Source organism: Herpailurus yagouaroundi, unplaced genomic scaffold (assembly GCF_014898765.1).
Source record: "Herpailurus yagouaroundi ecotype Mexico unplaced genomic scaffold, PumYag 188, whole genome shotgun sequence".
In the NCBI taxonomy this organism is placed as follows: Eukaryota; Metazoa; Chordata; class Mammalia; order Carnivora; family Felidae; genus Herpailurus; species Herpailurus yagouaroundi.
In genome coordinates, this window is record NW_024412419.1 from 7,502,640 (window position 1) to 7,521,000 (window position 18,361).

Consider the following 18,361-nt stretch of genomic DNA (forward strand, 5'->3'; position numbering starts at 1 on the left):
GTGGTTTGTGGGTTTGTGGCCCGTGTCAGGCTCTGGGCCGACAGCTCAGAGCCTGGAGCCCGCTTCTGATTCTGTGTCTCCCTCTCTCTCTGCCCCTCCCCCACTCGTGCTCTGTCTCTCTCTCTCTCTCTCTCTCTCAAAAATAAATATTAAAAAAAAAAAAAGGCTAGAGGTTCTGTCCTCAAGGCTAAAACCTGTCATATTTTATTGAATTTTATTGCGAGCCTAATCTACCTGCTGAAATGTAAGCTCCCCCTTGACAGGGATCAGATCACATCCACCTGCCCCCGTGCCCATCCACCCATCCACCCCTCCATCTACCAGCCACCCCTCACCCATCCATCCATTTATCCAACACCCAGCAGCATTTAATGGAGTCCGTTGCGTTGGGGCAGAAACCCAGAGGTGAGTCATTCTAGTTTCTGCCCCCGGAGAGCTCACAGTCCTCTAGGTAAGACGCGGAAGCACACGAGGAACGTTTTGAGCAGCAAACAGGATAGAAGATCGACGGTCGGGGAGCGCGGTGCTGTGAGTGGCCGATGGCGCCACTGCAAAAGTCTCCTGGGGGGACATCTGAACAGAAGGTGAGGAGAAGGTTTTCCAGGCCCCGAAGAGGACGGCAGCGTGCGCAGAACAAGGATGCCGACAGACGCCCCAGGCTGCAGGTGCCAGAGGGTGGGGTGTGAGGGGCCCCGGCGGAGCGGAGAGGGTGTTGCCGGGGAGGTGGCCTGGTGTCTTCCCTAAGGGCCAGGCAAGTGTCGCTGAGGGCTCCCCGGGGCGGGAGTAGGGAAGCAGCCACACCCGCTCCAGGACTCACCTGGATCCTGCGGACGGATGTGGGGAGGCTGCGGGTCTTTGCCCTTCTCCCCCTTTCCTGAACTTCCCTTTCATGCCCACTCTCCACCGCCTCTCCTAGCTGAATTAACTGCCCGGCATTCTTTCAGGGACCTGTCATTGTAACCACACCCCTGTGTTCGCCTGTTTGTCCCCCCCCGTCCATAGACGGTGGGTTCCCTGGGGACAGGGGTGACAACCCCTCCCTGTGGCTTGTCTGTGTCCCTAAAGCCTAGCATCCTGCAAGGCTCAGGTGACTCCCTCAGTGTTTGTTAAATGTGAGAGGTGGGGGGCGGAATTTATGCTCAGGTCAGACCGCTCTGGCTGAAGGGACCGGAGGGGTGAGGCTGGGGCAGGAGTTCAGTTAGGAGACACTGACCAGCAGAGAGAAGGGAGCATGTTGAGAAATAGGTGGGCTTCGGGGCACCTGGGCGGCTGTCCAGTTAAGCGTCCGACGTCGGCTCAGGTCATGATCTTGGGGCTCGCGAGTTCGAGCCCCCACGTCGGGCTCTGTGCTGACAGCTCAGAGCCTGGAGCCCGCTTCGGATTCTGTGCCTCCCTCTCTCTCTCTGCCCCTCCCCCACTTGTACTCTCCCTCCCTCTCAAAAATAAATAAACATTTAAAAAGATTAAAAAAAGAAAGATGGTCCACGGCCACACCACCCTGAACGCGCCCGATCTCGTCTGATCTCGGAAGCTAAGCAGGGTCGGGCCTGGTTAGTACTTGGATGGGAGAAAGATGGTCTTTGAGAGGCAAAGGCTGTGAGGTCTCCACAGGAAAGGCGAGGAGGCGGGCAGCCCTGTCTCTCCCAGTGTCCAGTCCGAGGGCGCGCGTGCAGAGGCAGCGGGCAAGAGAGCGGCCTTCTTTTCCGCCAAGAGGTCTCGTAGGCCTTGGATTCCTGACCGGCCACTTCGCTAGCCTGGCTGAGGCAGGCCGACCCCCTGCAGCCCTGTGTTGCTAGAAGACATTCTACCTTTCTGAACTTTAATTTCCTCATTTGTGAAAGGAGGACCAAGTAAAGACAAGAGATAACATGCCCGTCTCAGCGTCCGGCACTTTAATTTCTCATGTAGAAGAAAACCTGAGTTGTTTCCTACCCCAGGGAGCCGGGGCCCCTTGAAGGGTAGCTGTTTGGGGCCCAGAAATACCAGAACAGGCTTACATCGTATTCTCGTATCGCCGGCTGCCTTTGACAATGGCAGGGACTGTGCTAAAGAGCAAAGAAGCCTTTCAAAGGGACGGCCATGGGCCAACTTGTGACAGCGTGAACATTAAAATAATAGAAACACGATCCATTCCTGCCCAAGAGGGAGTAACAAGAACGAATACCCCCTCCCATCTGAAAGAGCGAGGGCACGATGCCAGCTTTTCCAAGGAACTGGACCTTAGGCCATGAAAGACGGTCACCCTGAGAGACAGGAAGTCAGTGGGGTGAACGCTACAATCGCCACCGTTTGCTGCCTTGAGGAAGTGTCCAGGCTGCCGTGGAGGGAGGGGAAACCAGGCAGGACCCAGAGGGGTCCCTGATTGAGATGGCACTGACGGTCCAGGGACACTAAGGCGGTGAGACATCACAGGACAGAGCGCCGGAGAAGAGAGGACCGTACAGAGAATCCTGGAGACCCGCCGAGGTGCCCCTGAGCAATCCGCGCGTGCACAAACCTCGGGGGCGTCAACACCCTGAAGCCAAAGGGAGCCGTGTCACACACGGGCAGGGGTCCGTTTTCTGGGCCGAGGGGCCATCGCTCCTATCGGCTTCTCGAAGAGTGACTTGACACGGTTAGACGTCTTCTGAGAACGAGGCTGGTCGGAGGAGGCACAAGGGGTACACGCAGGGGGACAGGACACTGGCCGGGCCAGCCCTGTGCCCACCGGGCTCCATGTTCAAATCCAGGGAGATGGCTGTGCGTGCAAATCCGGGGAGCCGTGACACAAAGTGGCCAGGCAGTGTCGCTGTGGGATACCGAAGTACCGCAGAGGGGGTGGCGTGATCCCGCCCCCCGAAAAAGACCCTAAGACGTTGGCCTTGGCAGCGGCTGGGACCCTTGAGGCAACCGTGTTTTCTCACAAGGCCCAGAGCCTTGTGGTTGGCCTCAAGGGGGCACGATGGAGCATGGGGTCCCCAGGCCTGTGAGTACGTGGCCGGGGGACCTCTCAAACATAACACAGGGAATACCAGAAAGATGCAGAATTCCTGCTGGTAGATGGGGGGGGGGGGGTGCTGAGGCCATGGGTCCTCGCTGGTAGCCTCAGGGGCATCCCCGAGGAAGAGCTGTGCCCTCTTGGTAGACCAGACCCCAGACCCCAGACCTGACTGGCCTCCTGCGGAGCACAGACCAGCCCCTCCACCTACACTGAGGGGCCCGACAGGGTCCCCCTTCCTCACGACCAGGCCCCCACTTCTTACCTATATGGGCTTTGCAGTGACAGAGCACGCAGCCAGCCGTCTGTCATTTAAGCCTCCCGGTAACCGTGGGCGGCAGGCTGGACAGACCTCTGCCCGCTGGAAAAATGACGCTAAGATGCCGGGATCACTGGAAAGTGAGGCCAAGACCAGAGTCCGGGCCTCCTCCCTCCACGAGGCGCTCTCCTAGCTCTCGCTGCAGAGAGAAGCCGATCGGCCTCCAGACTGAGCTTGGCTACTTCCGGCCCCACGTTTTCCGAGGACGCGTGAGCAGCGGGGCCTGCAGGGTCCAGACCCAATGGCTCCCTGCACCTGCTTGCCCGGCACTCGGCTCGCTATCACATGTGCATTTTATACCTCCAGGGCTCACCTAGCACAGACCCTGGCAGGGAGCAAACCCTCTTCAGGTACTTGTACAAATTACACACACACACACACACACACACACACACACACACGCCATGGTTCTGTGACCTGTGCTTCACTCGCGTAAGGTGCCACCAAGGTCGTATTATTTTTATTTTCCACTCGGATTCTCTCCTGCCAAATTAGTAGGAACCTCAGCCCTTCCCTCTGTACTTTCTCCGCTTTCCCTACAAACTGTCCGAAGCCTCTTGGGGCTCAGCCAGCCCACGTTGGGATTGTTCCAGCTGCAGCTCCCCAGGGATGGAGCCAAGAAAGCCAAAGCGACGCTGCCACGGGTGATTCTCGCTGCCAAGTGGTGTCACCGCTGACAGCTGGCCACAGGCCCCTGACACTGGTGGAAGTCGGGGTCTGGGCAGGGCAGTCCCATGCCCTTAGCACTACACGAAACCACGCGCTCCTTCGGTCTCCTGTGTAGCCACACCCCCCAGACACCGGCTACACGGGGCGTCCGTCAGGACTTACACCGAGTGTCGCCTTTCCTTCCCCGTGTCCACACCCCACAGAAAAAGCAGCTTTTCCTTTCCAGCTCTGGAAACTGAAGATTTCAGCACGCCAGAACATAGAGCCCTGGCCACCTGTCAAGCTGGGATTTGTCCCCGGGGGTCCAGATGTCAGCACACCAAAGGTCTGATTTCGTGTTGCCTCTTTCCTGAGCCTCAGACGTGTTTTATCCTCCCGATGACACCCAGGAAGGCCTTTCCTCTGCCTAATTATCGCCAGAAGGACCTCCACCCACGTGGATTAGACCTTCAGTGGGGCGTCGGCTACACTTCTCCCACGGCCTTTACCTTCTCCAGAGTGAATACGTGTTTCTGGGCGTGCCGGCCCCTGGAGACAGCACATCGTGCCGAACGGAGACCAGAGCTGACTCACGCACGAACCTGGCATCCAGTGGAGGGCCAGTCTCCAAGTGGCAGGGGCTCGGAAGACGCAGCCCTGGGCAGCGTTGAGCAGGGCCTCCAGGGGGGCACAGCGCGTGAAAGGCAGCCCGGTGTGAAATGGCTTGAGCCTCTGGACCACAAGGGGCACCAGGGTGGCTCAGTTGGTCGGTTCAGCGTCCGACTTCGGCTCAGGACAACTCAGGATGATCTCCCGGTCCGTGAGTTCGAGCCCCGCGTCGGGCTCTGTGCTGACAGCGCGGAGCCTGGAGCCCGTTTTGGATTCTGTGTCTCCCTCTCTCTCTGACCCTCCCCGTTCATGCTCTGTCTCTCTCTGTCTCAAAAATAAATAAGCGTTAAAAAAAAAAAATTTTTTTAAGTCAACATTAAAAACTTAAAAAAAAAAGAAGACACTTTTCTGAATCCAAGAAATTAAAAAAAGAAAAAAAAGACCTGGGAACAACTGCTTCGCTTTGGTTACAGGCATTCACCTTGACTTCCACACAGACTGCAGCCACGACATGAGGAATTTTATTTTCTTAACACTTTCGTGTCCTTAAGGGTTGTGTGAGGTTTCCCCTGGACGAGGCAGGGCTATCATCTTTCTCTCGGAAACGTTTTCTGCTTTAACAAAATAACGACGTAAACTTGTGAACACTTTACATCATTGAATTCAAGGCCTTGTCCTTGAATAACATTTTAACTTCTCTTAAAAGGAGTGTTTCATATTATTAAAACAGTAATGGCTGTCATCTCTGATCAAAAGAGAGGATTGGGGCTTGGATGGGGCATAGCTGTCACTGTCAAGGTCCTGGTCCATCCCTCAGGGGCGGCTGTGGGAAGGCTCCGTCGGGCCCGTCCTCTGGCTCAGCGGGAAGAACCTCCCAGCCATGGAACGGCCCATCAAAGGCTCTCTTGTCGAGTAACAAAAGTTCATGGCAACATCCGCCTGCTGATGACGGCAGCAGGCCCGTGGGTCTGGGGACGGTGCCAACGGGCCCTTCGTCAGCTCCCGAGATGCTCTCGCACCTTGCGGGCGACGCCAGGGAGGTGGTAAATGCAACAAGCTGAGACCCATCCTGGTTTCGGCCACAGCTGACGTCGCCCCCACGTGCCCCTTTGTTCCGACGCCCTTCTACCTTCTACCCGGTGGGAAGAGAGTAAAACAGTCCCATCAGGCCGTGGTCTGCCGAGAGCGGGTGTCCCTCAAGACCTCCTACAGGTGCACAGGGGCGCCCACCCTCAGCAGGCGGGGGGCAGCCCTGTGCCCCAGCGGGTGGCGGAACAGCAGGGATCAAGGAAGCCCAGAATTGTCTAATTCCAGACTGTCAGGGCCAGATTGCCCGGAAGAGCCTCCAGGACCCACTTTCTGGAGAGGGAAACTGAGGCCCACAAGGGGAAAGTGGCTGCAAGGGAGTGCGAGAGGGAGGATCAGAACTCGGGGCTCCAGCTCCCGGCCCTGTGCTCCCCTCTGTCACCCGGGCCCAGCACCAGGAAGGAAGCATCACATGAGGTCTGAAGCTTAGACTCAATCCCTCCTACCCCAAGGGAGGCTGGGGCCCCGGGGGCCTGGGTCTCACCTGGGAGCTGGTTAGAAATGCAGAGTCTAGGCCCTGCCCCGGGACCCACAGAGGGCAGCTGGAGCCGGTGAGCCGGTGAGCTGTGCCCAGCCCAGACGGAGAGAGGGCCATCGGAGAGGGGAAGGACCTTGTAGACAAGCCCTCCCCGGGGACTGAGAGGAGCCTCTGGGAGATCCCCTGCCCACGCGCCTGTGGGGCAGCCCCGGGGTCTCTCTTCAGGCCATGGTCGGCACGACGGACCCCTGGAGCCAGCTTGCTGGAAGCCGGGTCTTTTGAAAGAGCCGGGAGTAACTGCGTGTTGGAGGGGGCTCAGCTCCAGCCAGAGCCTGGACAGGGGGAGGTGAGGCGCCACCCCAGTCCGGTCAGGTGGGACCGGTGGCAGAGGAGCGGCGGAGGCGGGCGGGGGCGGGGGCGGGAGCAGGGGGGCCTGCCAGGCGGCGGCAGCGGCCTCAGCGGCCTCAGCGGCCTCAGCGACAGTATTCCTGCTCGATGCTGGCCATCAGCGCCTCCTCTGAGTAGTCATACGAGACGGCGGGGATGTCCGACTGCCCGTCTGGCCTCCCGTGGCTGCCGTCTGGGGCTCTGCGGGCCGGAGACACGGACAGGGTGTCAGGAGGTAAGATGTCACCTTCAAACTCGTCATCTCTACAATGGCCCCTTCGTGGACTCCTGATCCGTCCTAAGACCCAAACTGAAAACCTTTGTGGGATACCTTCGTAATCTTTTCCATGAGCAGGCCTCTGCCTGCTTCTCTGGCTTCGTTGCCCATGACATTATCCGCTAAGACCTCACTTCCCCCTACTTACCCAGGTGAGGAAGCCAGCGGCTGGGAAGTTTAAGGGTCAGGGCCCTCAGGGTAGAAGGGCCAGGGGTCAAATCCCAGCTCTGTCACTTACTAGCTCTGCGACCCTGGCCGAGGCATTTGCAGCTCTGAGCATCAAATGTTTTCCCTCTAAAACGGAGCTGTGTTCAGGGGCGCCTGGGTGGCTCCGTCGGTTCAGCGTCAGACTTCAGCTCGGGTCATGATGTCACAGTCCGTGAGTTCGAGCCCCACGTGGGGGCTCTGTGCCGACAGCTCGGAGCCTGGAGCCTGCTTCGGATTCTGTGTCTCCCTCTCTCTCTGCCCCTCCCCAGCTGGCTCTCTGTCTCTCTCTCTCTCTCTCTCTCTCTCTCAAAAAATAAATAAATAATACAATATGATACCATACAACAAAATAAAACGGAGCTGGGTCCATAAATTCATTCTAGGGCATAAATAATATCGTGTGCAGACAGCGTGTGACACTGAATCTTACACGCTACACAGCCCCTCGCAAATGTGACTGACTGCAGACATCCGTTTGCCTGACTGACTCGCTGGGCCTGCGCCCTCGGGGGTCACACAGGAGGTGCGGCATTCGGACAGGACTGGACGCGGGAGAAGCGACCACAGTCAGACCCCTGTTCCTGCTACCCAGCCTTCAGAAAGTGCTTCCCTCCAGCCTACACCTGATGGTTCACCCCCTGACTTTCTGGACTTTGTAGGGACTTTTGGGTGGTGTTCGCTGTACCCCAAACTTCCCTTTCCTTCCGGCCGCTCCCCGGTCGTGTCGCAGGGACCTCCCACCTGCCTGCCGGAGGCTCGCTGCTGTGCTGGAGAGGGAGCCCGCACTGCCCTGCCCGTCGTAGCGCTGGGCCGGCTCCCCTCTTCCAGGTCCGTTTCCCCACCTATGAACACAGGTGGCCGGGCTGGGGGATCTTCAGCGGCAGGTGCAGACTGGAGCCACCGCGATCGCCAGGCTTCCCCTCCTGGGGCCTCAGCTTCTGTGGCCCAATCCCCAGAGACCTCAGGGGAGGCCAGCCGTCCGCAAAGCCAGCCTGACCGGCCCAGCCCTGATGCTTCTACATGTCTCCGCCCTCGTCCCTCAGAAGGACGCAGATGTCATCAAGGATGATCAGGTCTCGGGGGTCAAAGGTTTTCACGTTTGGTCAAGGCCCCCGTGGCCAGGGTTTACATCAAACAGGCCTTTCCAAGAAGCATCTGTGAGATGCCTACTATGTGCCCAGTGCTGTGAGGGACCAGGGATGAGTCAGAGACCCATCCTGCCTTCCTGAGGCTGGGCGAGGGTATAAGCCCGCCTGTCCTGTGTAGCTGCTACGTTACAGGTCACAAGTGTGGAGGCTGGGTGGCAATCAAGGAGGGAGAGACGCCAGCTTGATGAGGACAGAGGGGAGGGAGAGAGTTTGGGGGGGGGGGATATATTTTAACCGGGCTTTGAAGGATTTTGCTCATCAACATTTTATTACAAAGACTTCCAAACATAGAGAAAGGTTGAAATTGTAGATCCAACGATTAAGTAAATACATTTTCTTTTTTTTTTTTTTTTTTTTGCTGTATTTATCACAACATCCACTTCATCTGATTTCTGCAGGTATTTCATAGCAAACTGCAGATGTTGGGATATTTCTCCCAGAAATGCCGCTCTGACAGGTTCTGACAGCAGAGCTGGGGGTGGGGGAGGAGGCAGGGAAGGAAGTGTGGCCACCGCCGCCGCCCCAGAGAGCTGCATGGGGCGGGGGGGGGGGGGAGTGGGGAGAAGGGCCACGGAGGAGCCACAGCAGGTGTGGGGCAGGAGACCTGCTGCTCACTCCCCGAGGGGGTTCTCCTCAAAGGCTGCGGAGCCCAAGTTTGGGGACCAGAGGCAGGCTGCCGCCTGTCCTGACCTTGGGGAGGGTCAGCGCCCCCACAGAGCTTGCCTCTGTGACCCTGTCCTCCTTCCCAAGGCACCGGGGCAGGCCGACAGAGCCTGACAGGGCCAGCAAGTAAGTAGACTCCTGGGGAAGGTGGGGACACCTGAGGGGCGTCCTGGAGTGCGGCCTCTTCTCTCGAAAAGAAGAAATTCATTTGTGGCAGAATTTAACCCTTCTAAATTCCTCGGGTTGGTGGAAACTGGAGAAAGTCACGCTAATTCTCTTCAAAATCAGTGGAAATATTCATCCAGGACTGAGCTGTGGGCGGTTTGTTCCTGGGGACCCATAGGCAGGCCTATCCCCATGTCCCCAGGTCCCCAGGAAAGAGCCACATGCTCGGGCGCCCCCCGGGGCAGGCGTTACAGTGGGACATGCTGTCCCGCCCCAGCTCACGAGACCACACCCGGCTGCCAAGGGCGAAGCCCACTTCCTCCAGGCAGGCAGAGCCGTGAGAAGGGTTTGAAGGAGGCCCGGGGCTCTCCGTGATGCTGATAAGGCTCTGGGCCTTGACTGCTGGTGCAGGGGTGGGGGTGGGGGTATGTGCTCTCACCGCTTCACCCTCTACGCCAAGCTGGGGTCCCAGCAGGCACTTAGTGCCCTCTCTACAACCCAGACCTTCCCGCCCTCCGTGCCCTCACCGCCCTGTGCCCAGATACCACCTGCCTGCACACGGCGTCCTCGGCTAGAGAGGCTACTCTGACCGCCCCCTCCCCTCGGTGAACTCCCACGTGCCTTCAAACCATTGTCATCGTCCCCAACTCCTCCGTGAGCCCTCAGGCTGCTCCTGTCCCCTCTCTGACCGCTGCCTGCACTTCTGAAGAGACCACGCTCCTCCGGGAAGGACCCCTGCAAACGTGTGTCAGATAAGGGGCCCCTGGGTGGCTCAGTCCGTTAAGCAGCTGACTTCAGCTCAGGTCATGATCTCACGGTCTGTGAGTCTGAGCCCCACGTCGGGCTCCGTGCTGACAGCTCGGAGCCTGGCGCCTGCTTCGGATCCCGTGTCTCCCTCTCTCTCTCCTCCTCCCCTGCTCAATCTCTGTCTCTCAAAAATAAATAAACGTTAAAAAAAAAAGGTTTTTTTTAATGTGTGTTAAATAAGGGAAACCAGCAGCGTTCTTGCCCTGAAACCATTTGGAATCAGTAAGAAAAACAACTGTCAAGCCCAAAGTTTGACACCTGTCCCCACCCATGGCCCTGGATACCACAGTCACCCACATGCCAGTGACAGGGCGGATCACGGTCATCAGACTGGAGGTGAGGAAGCCAGGAGGGCAGGGTCCGGGGGGGGACCGAAAAAGGGGCCCAAGTCATTGCCTCCTGCTGGGCTGCTGGTCACTCGGCCCAGAGCCAGGCGGGATGGCCTGGAACAGACAGAGAAAGCCTCGTCTCCGGGCCTGGGGTCCTCAGCTAACCCTACAGGGGTTTTAAAAGCACTTTCCCGAGAAAATTGTAATGCCATCACAGGAGACCCATCTGTCATCCCTTCAGGGTATAAACTCCTGAAGGCTGAGGCCCACGTCTCCTCCGCAAATGCGCCCCTGCACACAGTTTCGGAGCGAACGAGCGAGGCGTTTCGGAGCGAACGAACGCCCCGGATGACCTGGGTCAGGCTGGCCTTTCTCAGGAGGAAGATCAACGCGGCTGGGAGGTGTAGGGCTTCTGAGCTCCTGTGGCTGGGGCCCTCCCTGTAAGGACAGGGCCGCATCTGGATGGCGACCTGTGAGCCACAAGGGCTCTGCGGGCAGCTGGAGCCAACACAAGAACCTGTGGCTTCGGAGACATCGGGGCGGGCGGGGGGAGGGGCTCAGTCGGTTAAGTGTCTGACTCTTAAGTGTCAGGTCATGATCTCTCAGTTCACGGGATCGAGACCCGCATGGGGCTCTGCGATGATGGTGTGGAGCCTGCTTGGGACTCTCTCTCTCCCTCCCTCAAAGTAAATGGCAGAGGCAACGTGCTGGCCCCAACCTATCACTTACCCGTAGACACTGCTGCTCCCTGGGTGGTCGTCAGCGCTCTGCTTTGAGGACACCTGGAAAAGGACAAAAGGAAGGAGCATCAAAATTTGCCCCGCCTAACGGCCTTCTGCCGGCCGATGACAGCCACCACCATGTTCAACCCGGGACTAGGCAACCCAGCGCCGAAAAGTTGCCCTCCCGCTTTCTAGTTCGTCCGCTTATTTCACAGGTGGGAGGGCTGAGGCTGGGGGAGGGGGCGACTTTGCAAAGCTCACACAAAGCAACTCCCTGCCTCCCAGCCAGGTACCCCTGCTACCCCCTTATCTCTCATCTCCAGGGGTCACCGTCCGCCGTCCTCTCTGCTCGGCCAAGCTGTCTCTGTCCCAAGACAAGGGTGCACGGACACGGTGCACAGCTGTGTGTGGGCTTTTCCGGGAGTCAGTGCCTCGCCCCATAGGTCGCACACAACTTTAGAACGAGCCTGAACACCTGCTCATGCAAGTCTTCCCCCGCCCCCCCTTTTTTTTTAAAAAGAGTCTTGACCACCCTTGGTTCTTTGCATTTCCCTATATACGTATGGAGACCAACTTGTCACACTTTATGGGAAGAAAAAATCTTGGGGATTTTGTTGGGTTTATATTAAACTATGGATCATTTGGAGGGAACTGATATCTTCTCCATTCATTCAGGGCTTCTTTAATTGAGTCTTTTTTTTTTTTTTTAGCAACGATTTTTTTTTTAATTTTTTTTTTCAACGTTTATTTATTTTTGGGACAGAGAGAGACAGAGCATGAACAGGGGAGGGGCAGAGAGAGAGGGAGACACAGAATCGGAAACAGGCTCCAGGCTCTGAGCCATCAGCCCAGAGCCTGACACGGGGCTTGAACTCACGGACCGTGAGATCGTGACCTGGCTGAAGTCGGACGCTTAACCGACTGCGCCACCCAGGCGCCCCGCAACGATTTTAAGTGGATTTATTATTTTTTTCTTTTTGAGAGAGAGAGAGAGAGAGCAAGAGAGAACGGTGGAGGGACAGAGAGAGAGGGGGAGAGAGAATCCCAAGCAGGTTCCACACTTGGGGCTCGATCCCCCAAGAGCTTGACTGACTGAGCCACCCAGTTTAGTCTTTGAAGGAATTTTTTCATTTTCCCTGTGGGGACCACGGACCAGTTCCTAGATGGTTGGTGTTTGCAATGCTATTATCAACAACATCTTTTTATTTTTATTTTTTTAAATTAATTGTTTTCTGAGGGAAAGAACACGACTGCACGCAAGAGGGGAGGGGCAGAGGGAGAGAATCTTAAGCAGGCTCTATGATCAGCACAGAGCCTGATGTAGGGCTTGATCTCACGACCGTGAGATCATGACCTGAGCTGAAACCAAGATTCTGATGCTTACCCAACTGAACCATCCAGTCGCTCCATCAACATCATCTTTTTTTTTTTTTTTAATGTTTATTTATTTTTGAGAGAGAGAGACACAAAATCTGAAGCAGGGTCCCCGCTCTGAGCTGTCGGCACAGAGCCCGACATGGGACTCGAACTCATGAACCAAACTGTGGGATCATGACCTGAGCCGAAGTCGAATGCTTAACCAACTGAGCCACCCAGGAGCCCCTACGTCATCTTTTTAAAATAAAATTTTATTTTATATCTCTTGTTGTTGCAAAAATATAACAGAAATGTATATATTGGTGAGGGGGGTGGTCAGTGAACTTACCAATTCACTTGTTAATTTTAATAATCTACTTATAGATTCTCTTTGTATTGTTTTTGTTCCCATTCACATTCTCTGGGAATAATGGCCATTTGAGTTCCCCCTAACCTTTCTGTACTCCTGGCACCACATGGAAAGAGGTGATGATAACAGCCATCTTTGTCTTGCTCCCTTATTGAAAGGGAAAGTTTCTATTGTTCCACAGCATAACGTCTGCTGTGGTTTTTTTCTCGAGCGTTCTTGATCCGACCCTCATCTGGCTGCTATGCTCGGGGTCATTTCTCCAGTTCTGTCTTCCAGCTCGCCAATCTTCTCTTTGTGCCGGTCTAATCTCCCGCTAACCTGCACCTCAGGACCTTTAACTTTGTTTATTCTAGCTTCCATTTCTCCAAGTTCTGTTTGGTTCTTTTTCAAATATACTAGGGCACTTTCTCTAGGCCCTTGTCCTTTGCAGGTATTTTCTTTCTTTCTTTTTTTTTTTCAACGTTTTTATTTATTTTTGGGACAGAGAGAGACAGAGCATGAACGGGGGAGGGGCAGAGAGAGAGGGAGACACAGAATCGGAAACAGGCTCCAGGCTCCGAGCCATCAGCCCAGAGCCCGACGCGGGGCTCGAACTCCCGGACCGCGAGATCGTGACCTGGCTGAAGTCGGACGCTTCACCGACTGCGCCACCCAGGCGCCCCTGCAGGTATTTTCTTTAAACAGAATAAACATAAATTGATTATAACCTGTGCCTGGTAATCCAAATAACTGAGGTCTTCACTGATCTATTTTTTCAAGATTTTATTTTGGGAGCACCCGAGTGGCTCAGTTGGTTGAGCATCCGTTCGACTCTTGATTTGGTTCCAGTCATCAGTGCAGGGTCGTGAGATTGAGCCCCACACTGGGTTCCGTGCTAAGCGTGGAGCCTGCTTAATATTTTCTTTCTTTCCCTCTGCCCCTCTCCCACGCTCACACAAGCTCTCTCTCTTTCTCTCCCAAATAAATGAAATGCAAAATTTTTTTTAATTTTATTTTTAAGTAATCTCTACGCCCAATGTGGGGCTCAAACTCACAACGCTGAGATCAAGAATTACTCTCTCCACCAACTGAGCCAGCCAGGTGCCCTTCTGACTACTATTTCTTCTAGTTTCCACTGGGTCCCTTGCATAGTTGGTTTTTTTTTTTTAACGTTTTATTTATTTTTGAGAGAGAGAGGGAGAGAGCACAAGCAAGGAGGGGCAGAGAGAGAGAGAGAGAGAGGGACAGAGTATCCAAAGCAGGCTCTGTGCCAACGGTGGAGAGCCTGACGTGGGGCTCAAACTCACCAACAGTGAGATCATGACCTGAGTAGAAGCTGGACACTCAACTGACTGAGCCACCCAGGTGCCCCACAGTCGGTTATTTTTTTTATGGTTTGCTGCTCATTGTCCCTGGAAACTTCTTTGTGAGTATCCTCTGAGGCCTAAGAGTAAGATGACTTTTGCCAGGCACCTCAGGGGCGTTTCCAGTCTGGGACCACTTGAGATTAAACCTATGCATTCAGGCCTGGTATAGGGACCTTACTTATTCTGCAGACATTGGGAAGGTTTAAAGGTTTTGTGTTTTCATTGTAATAGTACAGCAATTGTGTTTCTCATTCCATGATCCTACACTGTGAAAAGAGAGGACTTTGCCTCCATAGGATGCTGTTTATATTCTCTCCACATTCTCTTTCAAAGCCCCCCTCCCTCCTCTGAGTCGGAGGTGTAATCACACAGATCAATCATTCAGCAGCCATTCACCCAGCGCCCCCAGCGTGCCCGGTGCTCTACCAGCTGCCATGGAGACATGCGCTCCACGTTCTTGAGGTGCTGGCGACGTCACTGGAGAAGGAAGTCTTAGACACATTAAACAGCTGGCAATATGTGTAAGAGCACAGAGACTGTGGGGGTGTGCAGTTGAATAGTGTGGGCATGTGGTAGTCAAGGGCATGAATTTTGAAAGAGTAACAGACCAAACCCTGCCCTACCAGCTACGAGGTTGTGGGTGGTTTTCCTGACCTTTGCTTTTCTTCCTTCCTTCCTTCCTTCCTTTCTCTTTCTTTCTTTCTTTCTTTCTTTCTTTCTTCTTTCTTTCTTTTTCTTTCTTTTAATGTTTATTTATTTTTGAGAGAGATAGATAGAGAGCTAGTGGGGAAGAGGCAGAGAGACAGGGGGAGATAGAGAATCCCAAGCAGGCTCCATGCTGTCAGCACGGAGCCCAACGTGGGGCTTGAACTTGCAAACTGTGAGATCGTGACCTGAGCCGAAACCAAGAGTCAGACGCTTAATTGACTGAGCCACCTGGGCACCCCTGGCTTCCCATGTGAAACGCAAGTTTTCTGTGAGATATTTTAGGGTGATTCCAAAGTGCCTGGCACTTAGTAAGTTCTCAGTAACTATCAGCTGTTATTGTTTCTATCATCGGACCGATGCTGTATTCTATACTGTCGTCTAGTTATTAACCTGTTAACGTTACTTAGTCCTCCCCAGCAAGAGTATCAGTTCTCCCAAGTTTACAGCTCTCCAAGCTGAGCACACAATAAACACGAAATATTTCCCAAATTAAGTTGTATGTCAAGTTGCTGGGTTGTTATAATGTTGAGTTTAAAATCTGTACAGCAGTCGGCATAGTTGAGTAAAAATAGCATTAATACGGAAAAGGGTTCAAATCTCAGTTCTGCCATTTAATAATGATATGCCTCCGGGTGGATTGTGAGGCTCTCTGGGCCTCAGTCTACCCGTCTGCATAATGGGGACTTACCCATTATCCATCCAGCTCATCCTTAGTGTAACACCCATCCTATCGACGACCAATAAGTATCCGAACCAACGTCCGATCTAGAGTGACGTCTGACAAAGCTCCCCTGGAAGGTAATCGGAGCACATGAAGAGGTTGGCCCAGGGAACATCTTGGTCTTCAATGCGTAAGGAGAGGGTCTGGTACGACATGTTGTTCCCGGAGAAATACGTTCTGACATGTTCCTTGGGAAACGTCCGTGGTGGGAAATGGAAGGAAGCACGCACTGGGTATGTCCTGCCAACCCAGGCCCTGTGGGGGTGGGCAGTGGACGGCCAGCCAGCTTCAATGCATTGTCCGCATTGTTCTTGCCCGCCCAATGCTGTCTGCAAGTGGGGGCTGGCCGCATGGCAGAGGTGCACAGCCCCGTCTCAGGGGTACCCCCAACGGGTACCGCTGTGGCCGCTGGTGACTGGTGATCGTGCTATGGGGGAGCCAATATCATGGCACGTTTCTTTGAACACTCATTGTTGCCTCTGGGGGGTATAAAGATGAAGAGGAGACGACTCCCAGGTCAGCAGGGAATTCACAATAGGAAGAGGGACAGAGAGTGGGGGGTGGAGCAAAGACAGAGGACAGGAAGTGATACACACAGACACAACTCACACACACACTTACCTCCGCTGCCTCCCGAAGCCACCCATCCCCTCTCAGAGCAGTGCAGACTATCCAAATGCTCTTTTTGGTTGAAAAAAAAAATGCCTTATTGGCGTAAAATACACATAGCCTAAAATTTACCATCGTAACCATTTTTAAGAGTACATTTCGGTATCACGTACATTCATAGGGTTGTGCGACCAATCTCAAGAACTCTTTCCGGCCTACAAAACAGAAACTCGGGCTCGTTAAACAACTCCCGGTCCCTGTGCACATCCCTGGTAACCACCCTTCTATTGTCTATGAATCGGAGTGGCCGCTTCATTTAAGAGGAGCCGTACAATATTTGTCCTTTTCTGTCTCGCTTATTTCAGTTGGCATGTCTTTGAGTTGCATCCCTGCTGTAGCATGTGCCGGAATTTCCTTCCTTTTCAAGGCTCAATAATACCCCGCAGGACACACGCACCGTATCTTGTTGATGCCTGCTTTGGATTCTCTTGGGCACGTCGGAAAGTTCTCGTTCATGTCGGTACCAACCTGCCTCCCTACAGCTTTCAGTCACTGGGCCCGCGTGCACGCTGAGAGACGCCAGAGAAGAAAAGTAGTCCTTTTACCCAACCACCCTGGAGCTACTTTTTATGGTGTCATCCTGTTTGGACGCTTGTTCCCTCTTGTCAGCTTCTGGAACCAGCTTCTGTCGTCACCTGCTTTGGCTTTCCCCTATACCCCCCAGACGGTGTCATAGGGTTGTTACAAATGTAGTTTCTCCCATCGGGAGGGCAACCGAGGGTCAAACCTTCGCAGGATCAGCCTGACGGGGACGCACTGCCGGCCACGCAGGGCAGCGACGACGCGGAACCGCATCCGCCACGTGAACACCATCCCCCACGTGAACCGCACACCCTACGGCGGGGTTCGGAAGGAAGGTCATACTCTTGCTTTTGTAATGTCCCTGATGGCTCAGCCCTGTTCCGTCTGCTTAACGTTTGCTGAGGCTTCGTTCTGTGCCTGCGGTTTGAACGCGGGGTCCTTTCCTTGCCAGTTTGTTTAAGCCTTTAACTTGACTGTCTCACAGGCGGACTGTGTTAGACGCCCTCCCAGAGACACGGCTTGCAGAAGCCGCCGGGGAGCTTGGATGAAAAGCAAAGACACAGCGGCCCCTGCCGGCCGCTCCAGACCTAGTGCAGCCACGAGTTCCGGCCGCCTGCCAGCTGGCGGCCTGCCACCCCTGGGCCAGACAGACACCGGGCCGGTGGGGGGCCGGTGGGGGGCCATGGCGCCTGGGCTGGGGCCGGCCGTGGGAACTGGGCTGAGCTCAGGGGAGCGCGTGAGTGCGTATGGGCGGGCGGGGGATGTGTCATCACTCGAGATCTTACCGAGGCTTTGAAGAAGCCAGAGCTGACGGAGAAGCAGAAAAGAGGAGGAGGAAGTGAATAAGACGGTCTCTTGCAGTCTCCTCAGACTCTTACAACTAAGGGTTTTCGAGAAAGGTGAGGTATCAATGGTGGATTTTTAGAAAATCCACTGCAGCTTTTATTTGCCAAAATGTACACATTCTGCTTCTTTTGTTTAGAGATTCCTCCCCACTAAGTCTTCGTGGTTAACAGATTTGTATGTATATATACATACACATATCAAGGACGCGGTAATTGGCATAGAACAAGCCACAGATGCTGAAAGAATTCAATTTGGTTGGCTTCGACAAGTGTATGCCGACCATCATCGCAGTCATGCCCTCTGTGGTCCCTCCTTCCCTCCGCTGCCCTGCTGTCTCCAGGCAACCATTGATCTGCTTCCTGTCACTGCAGATTCGTGTACTTTCTTTGGAAGCCAAGACGCATGGAATCACAGAACGCGCACCCATTTTCTGGCTTCTTTCATTCAGTATAATGATTCTGAGATCCATCCATGTTGTAACAATAACTCACTCTCTTAAAAAAAAAATAACTTTTTTTTTTTTTTAGGTAAACTCTACACCCAACGCTGGGCTTGAACTCATGACCCTGGGATCAAGAGTCATGTGCTCTACAGACTGAGCCAGACAGGCGCCCCAGTAGTTTGCTCCCTTTTGCTGCTGGGTAATATTCCACAGCACGGATAGACTTTCCCCTTCTTCGTTGGTGAAGAATTATCCTTCTTTGAAGCTCACGTTTGTTTGGTTGATTGGGTATTTTATGTTTCATTACGGACATTGGAACACAGGCAGTAGAGAGAACAGTGTAAGGGAATTCCTGGTACCCGACCTCCCGGCCTCAGCCATTTCCAGGGTTTTGCCCTCGGACCCAGCCCTCCCACCGCCAGCGGGCGCTCCTGTCCCCACCCAGCCCCTGTCCGCCGCTTCCCAGGGAGCAAACGCTGCGGGCCACGGTGGGTTCTGCAGTAGACCTGTTCTGCATTGTTAAAATGACAACCAGACTTTTTCAAAAAAACAGGTTCTG

The 18,361-nt window shown here is 54.5% G+C and overlaps 1 protein-coding gene across 7 annotated transcripts in view; it reads right to left on the reverse strand.

Moving 5' to 3' along the window:
- Positions 1–5,052: 5,052 nt before the first annotated feature.
- Positions 5,053–18,361, reverse strand: part of CYS1 (cystin 1) — a 21,849-nt gene continuing 8,540 nt past the window's right edge. For 4 of the 7 annotated variants that reach the window (XR_005797109.1, XR_005797108.1, XR_005797110.1 and 1 more), the window contains exons 2-3: positions 10,830–10,882; positions 5,053–6,705 (exon numbers count right to left, since the gene is read on the reverse strand). Coding sequence is in view for 2 of the 7 variants with exons in the window: in XM_040496045.1 (XP_040351979.1) it covers positions 10,097–10,214; positions 10,830–10,882; positions 17,641–17,829 (360 nt within the window). In the remaining 5 variants the exon portion in view is untranslated. Of the gene's footprint in view, positions 6,706–9,861; positions 10,215–10,829; positions 10,883–15,290; positions 15,904–17,640; positions 17,848–18,361 lie in introns of those variants that run through there. The other 3 variants (XR_005797111.1, XM_040496046.1, XM_040496045.1) reach the window with 3 other exon arrangements.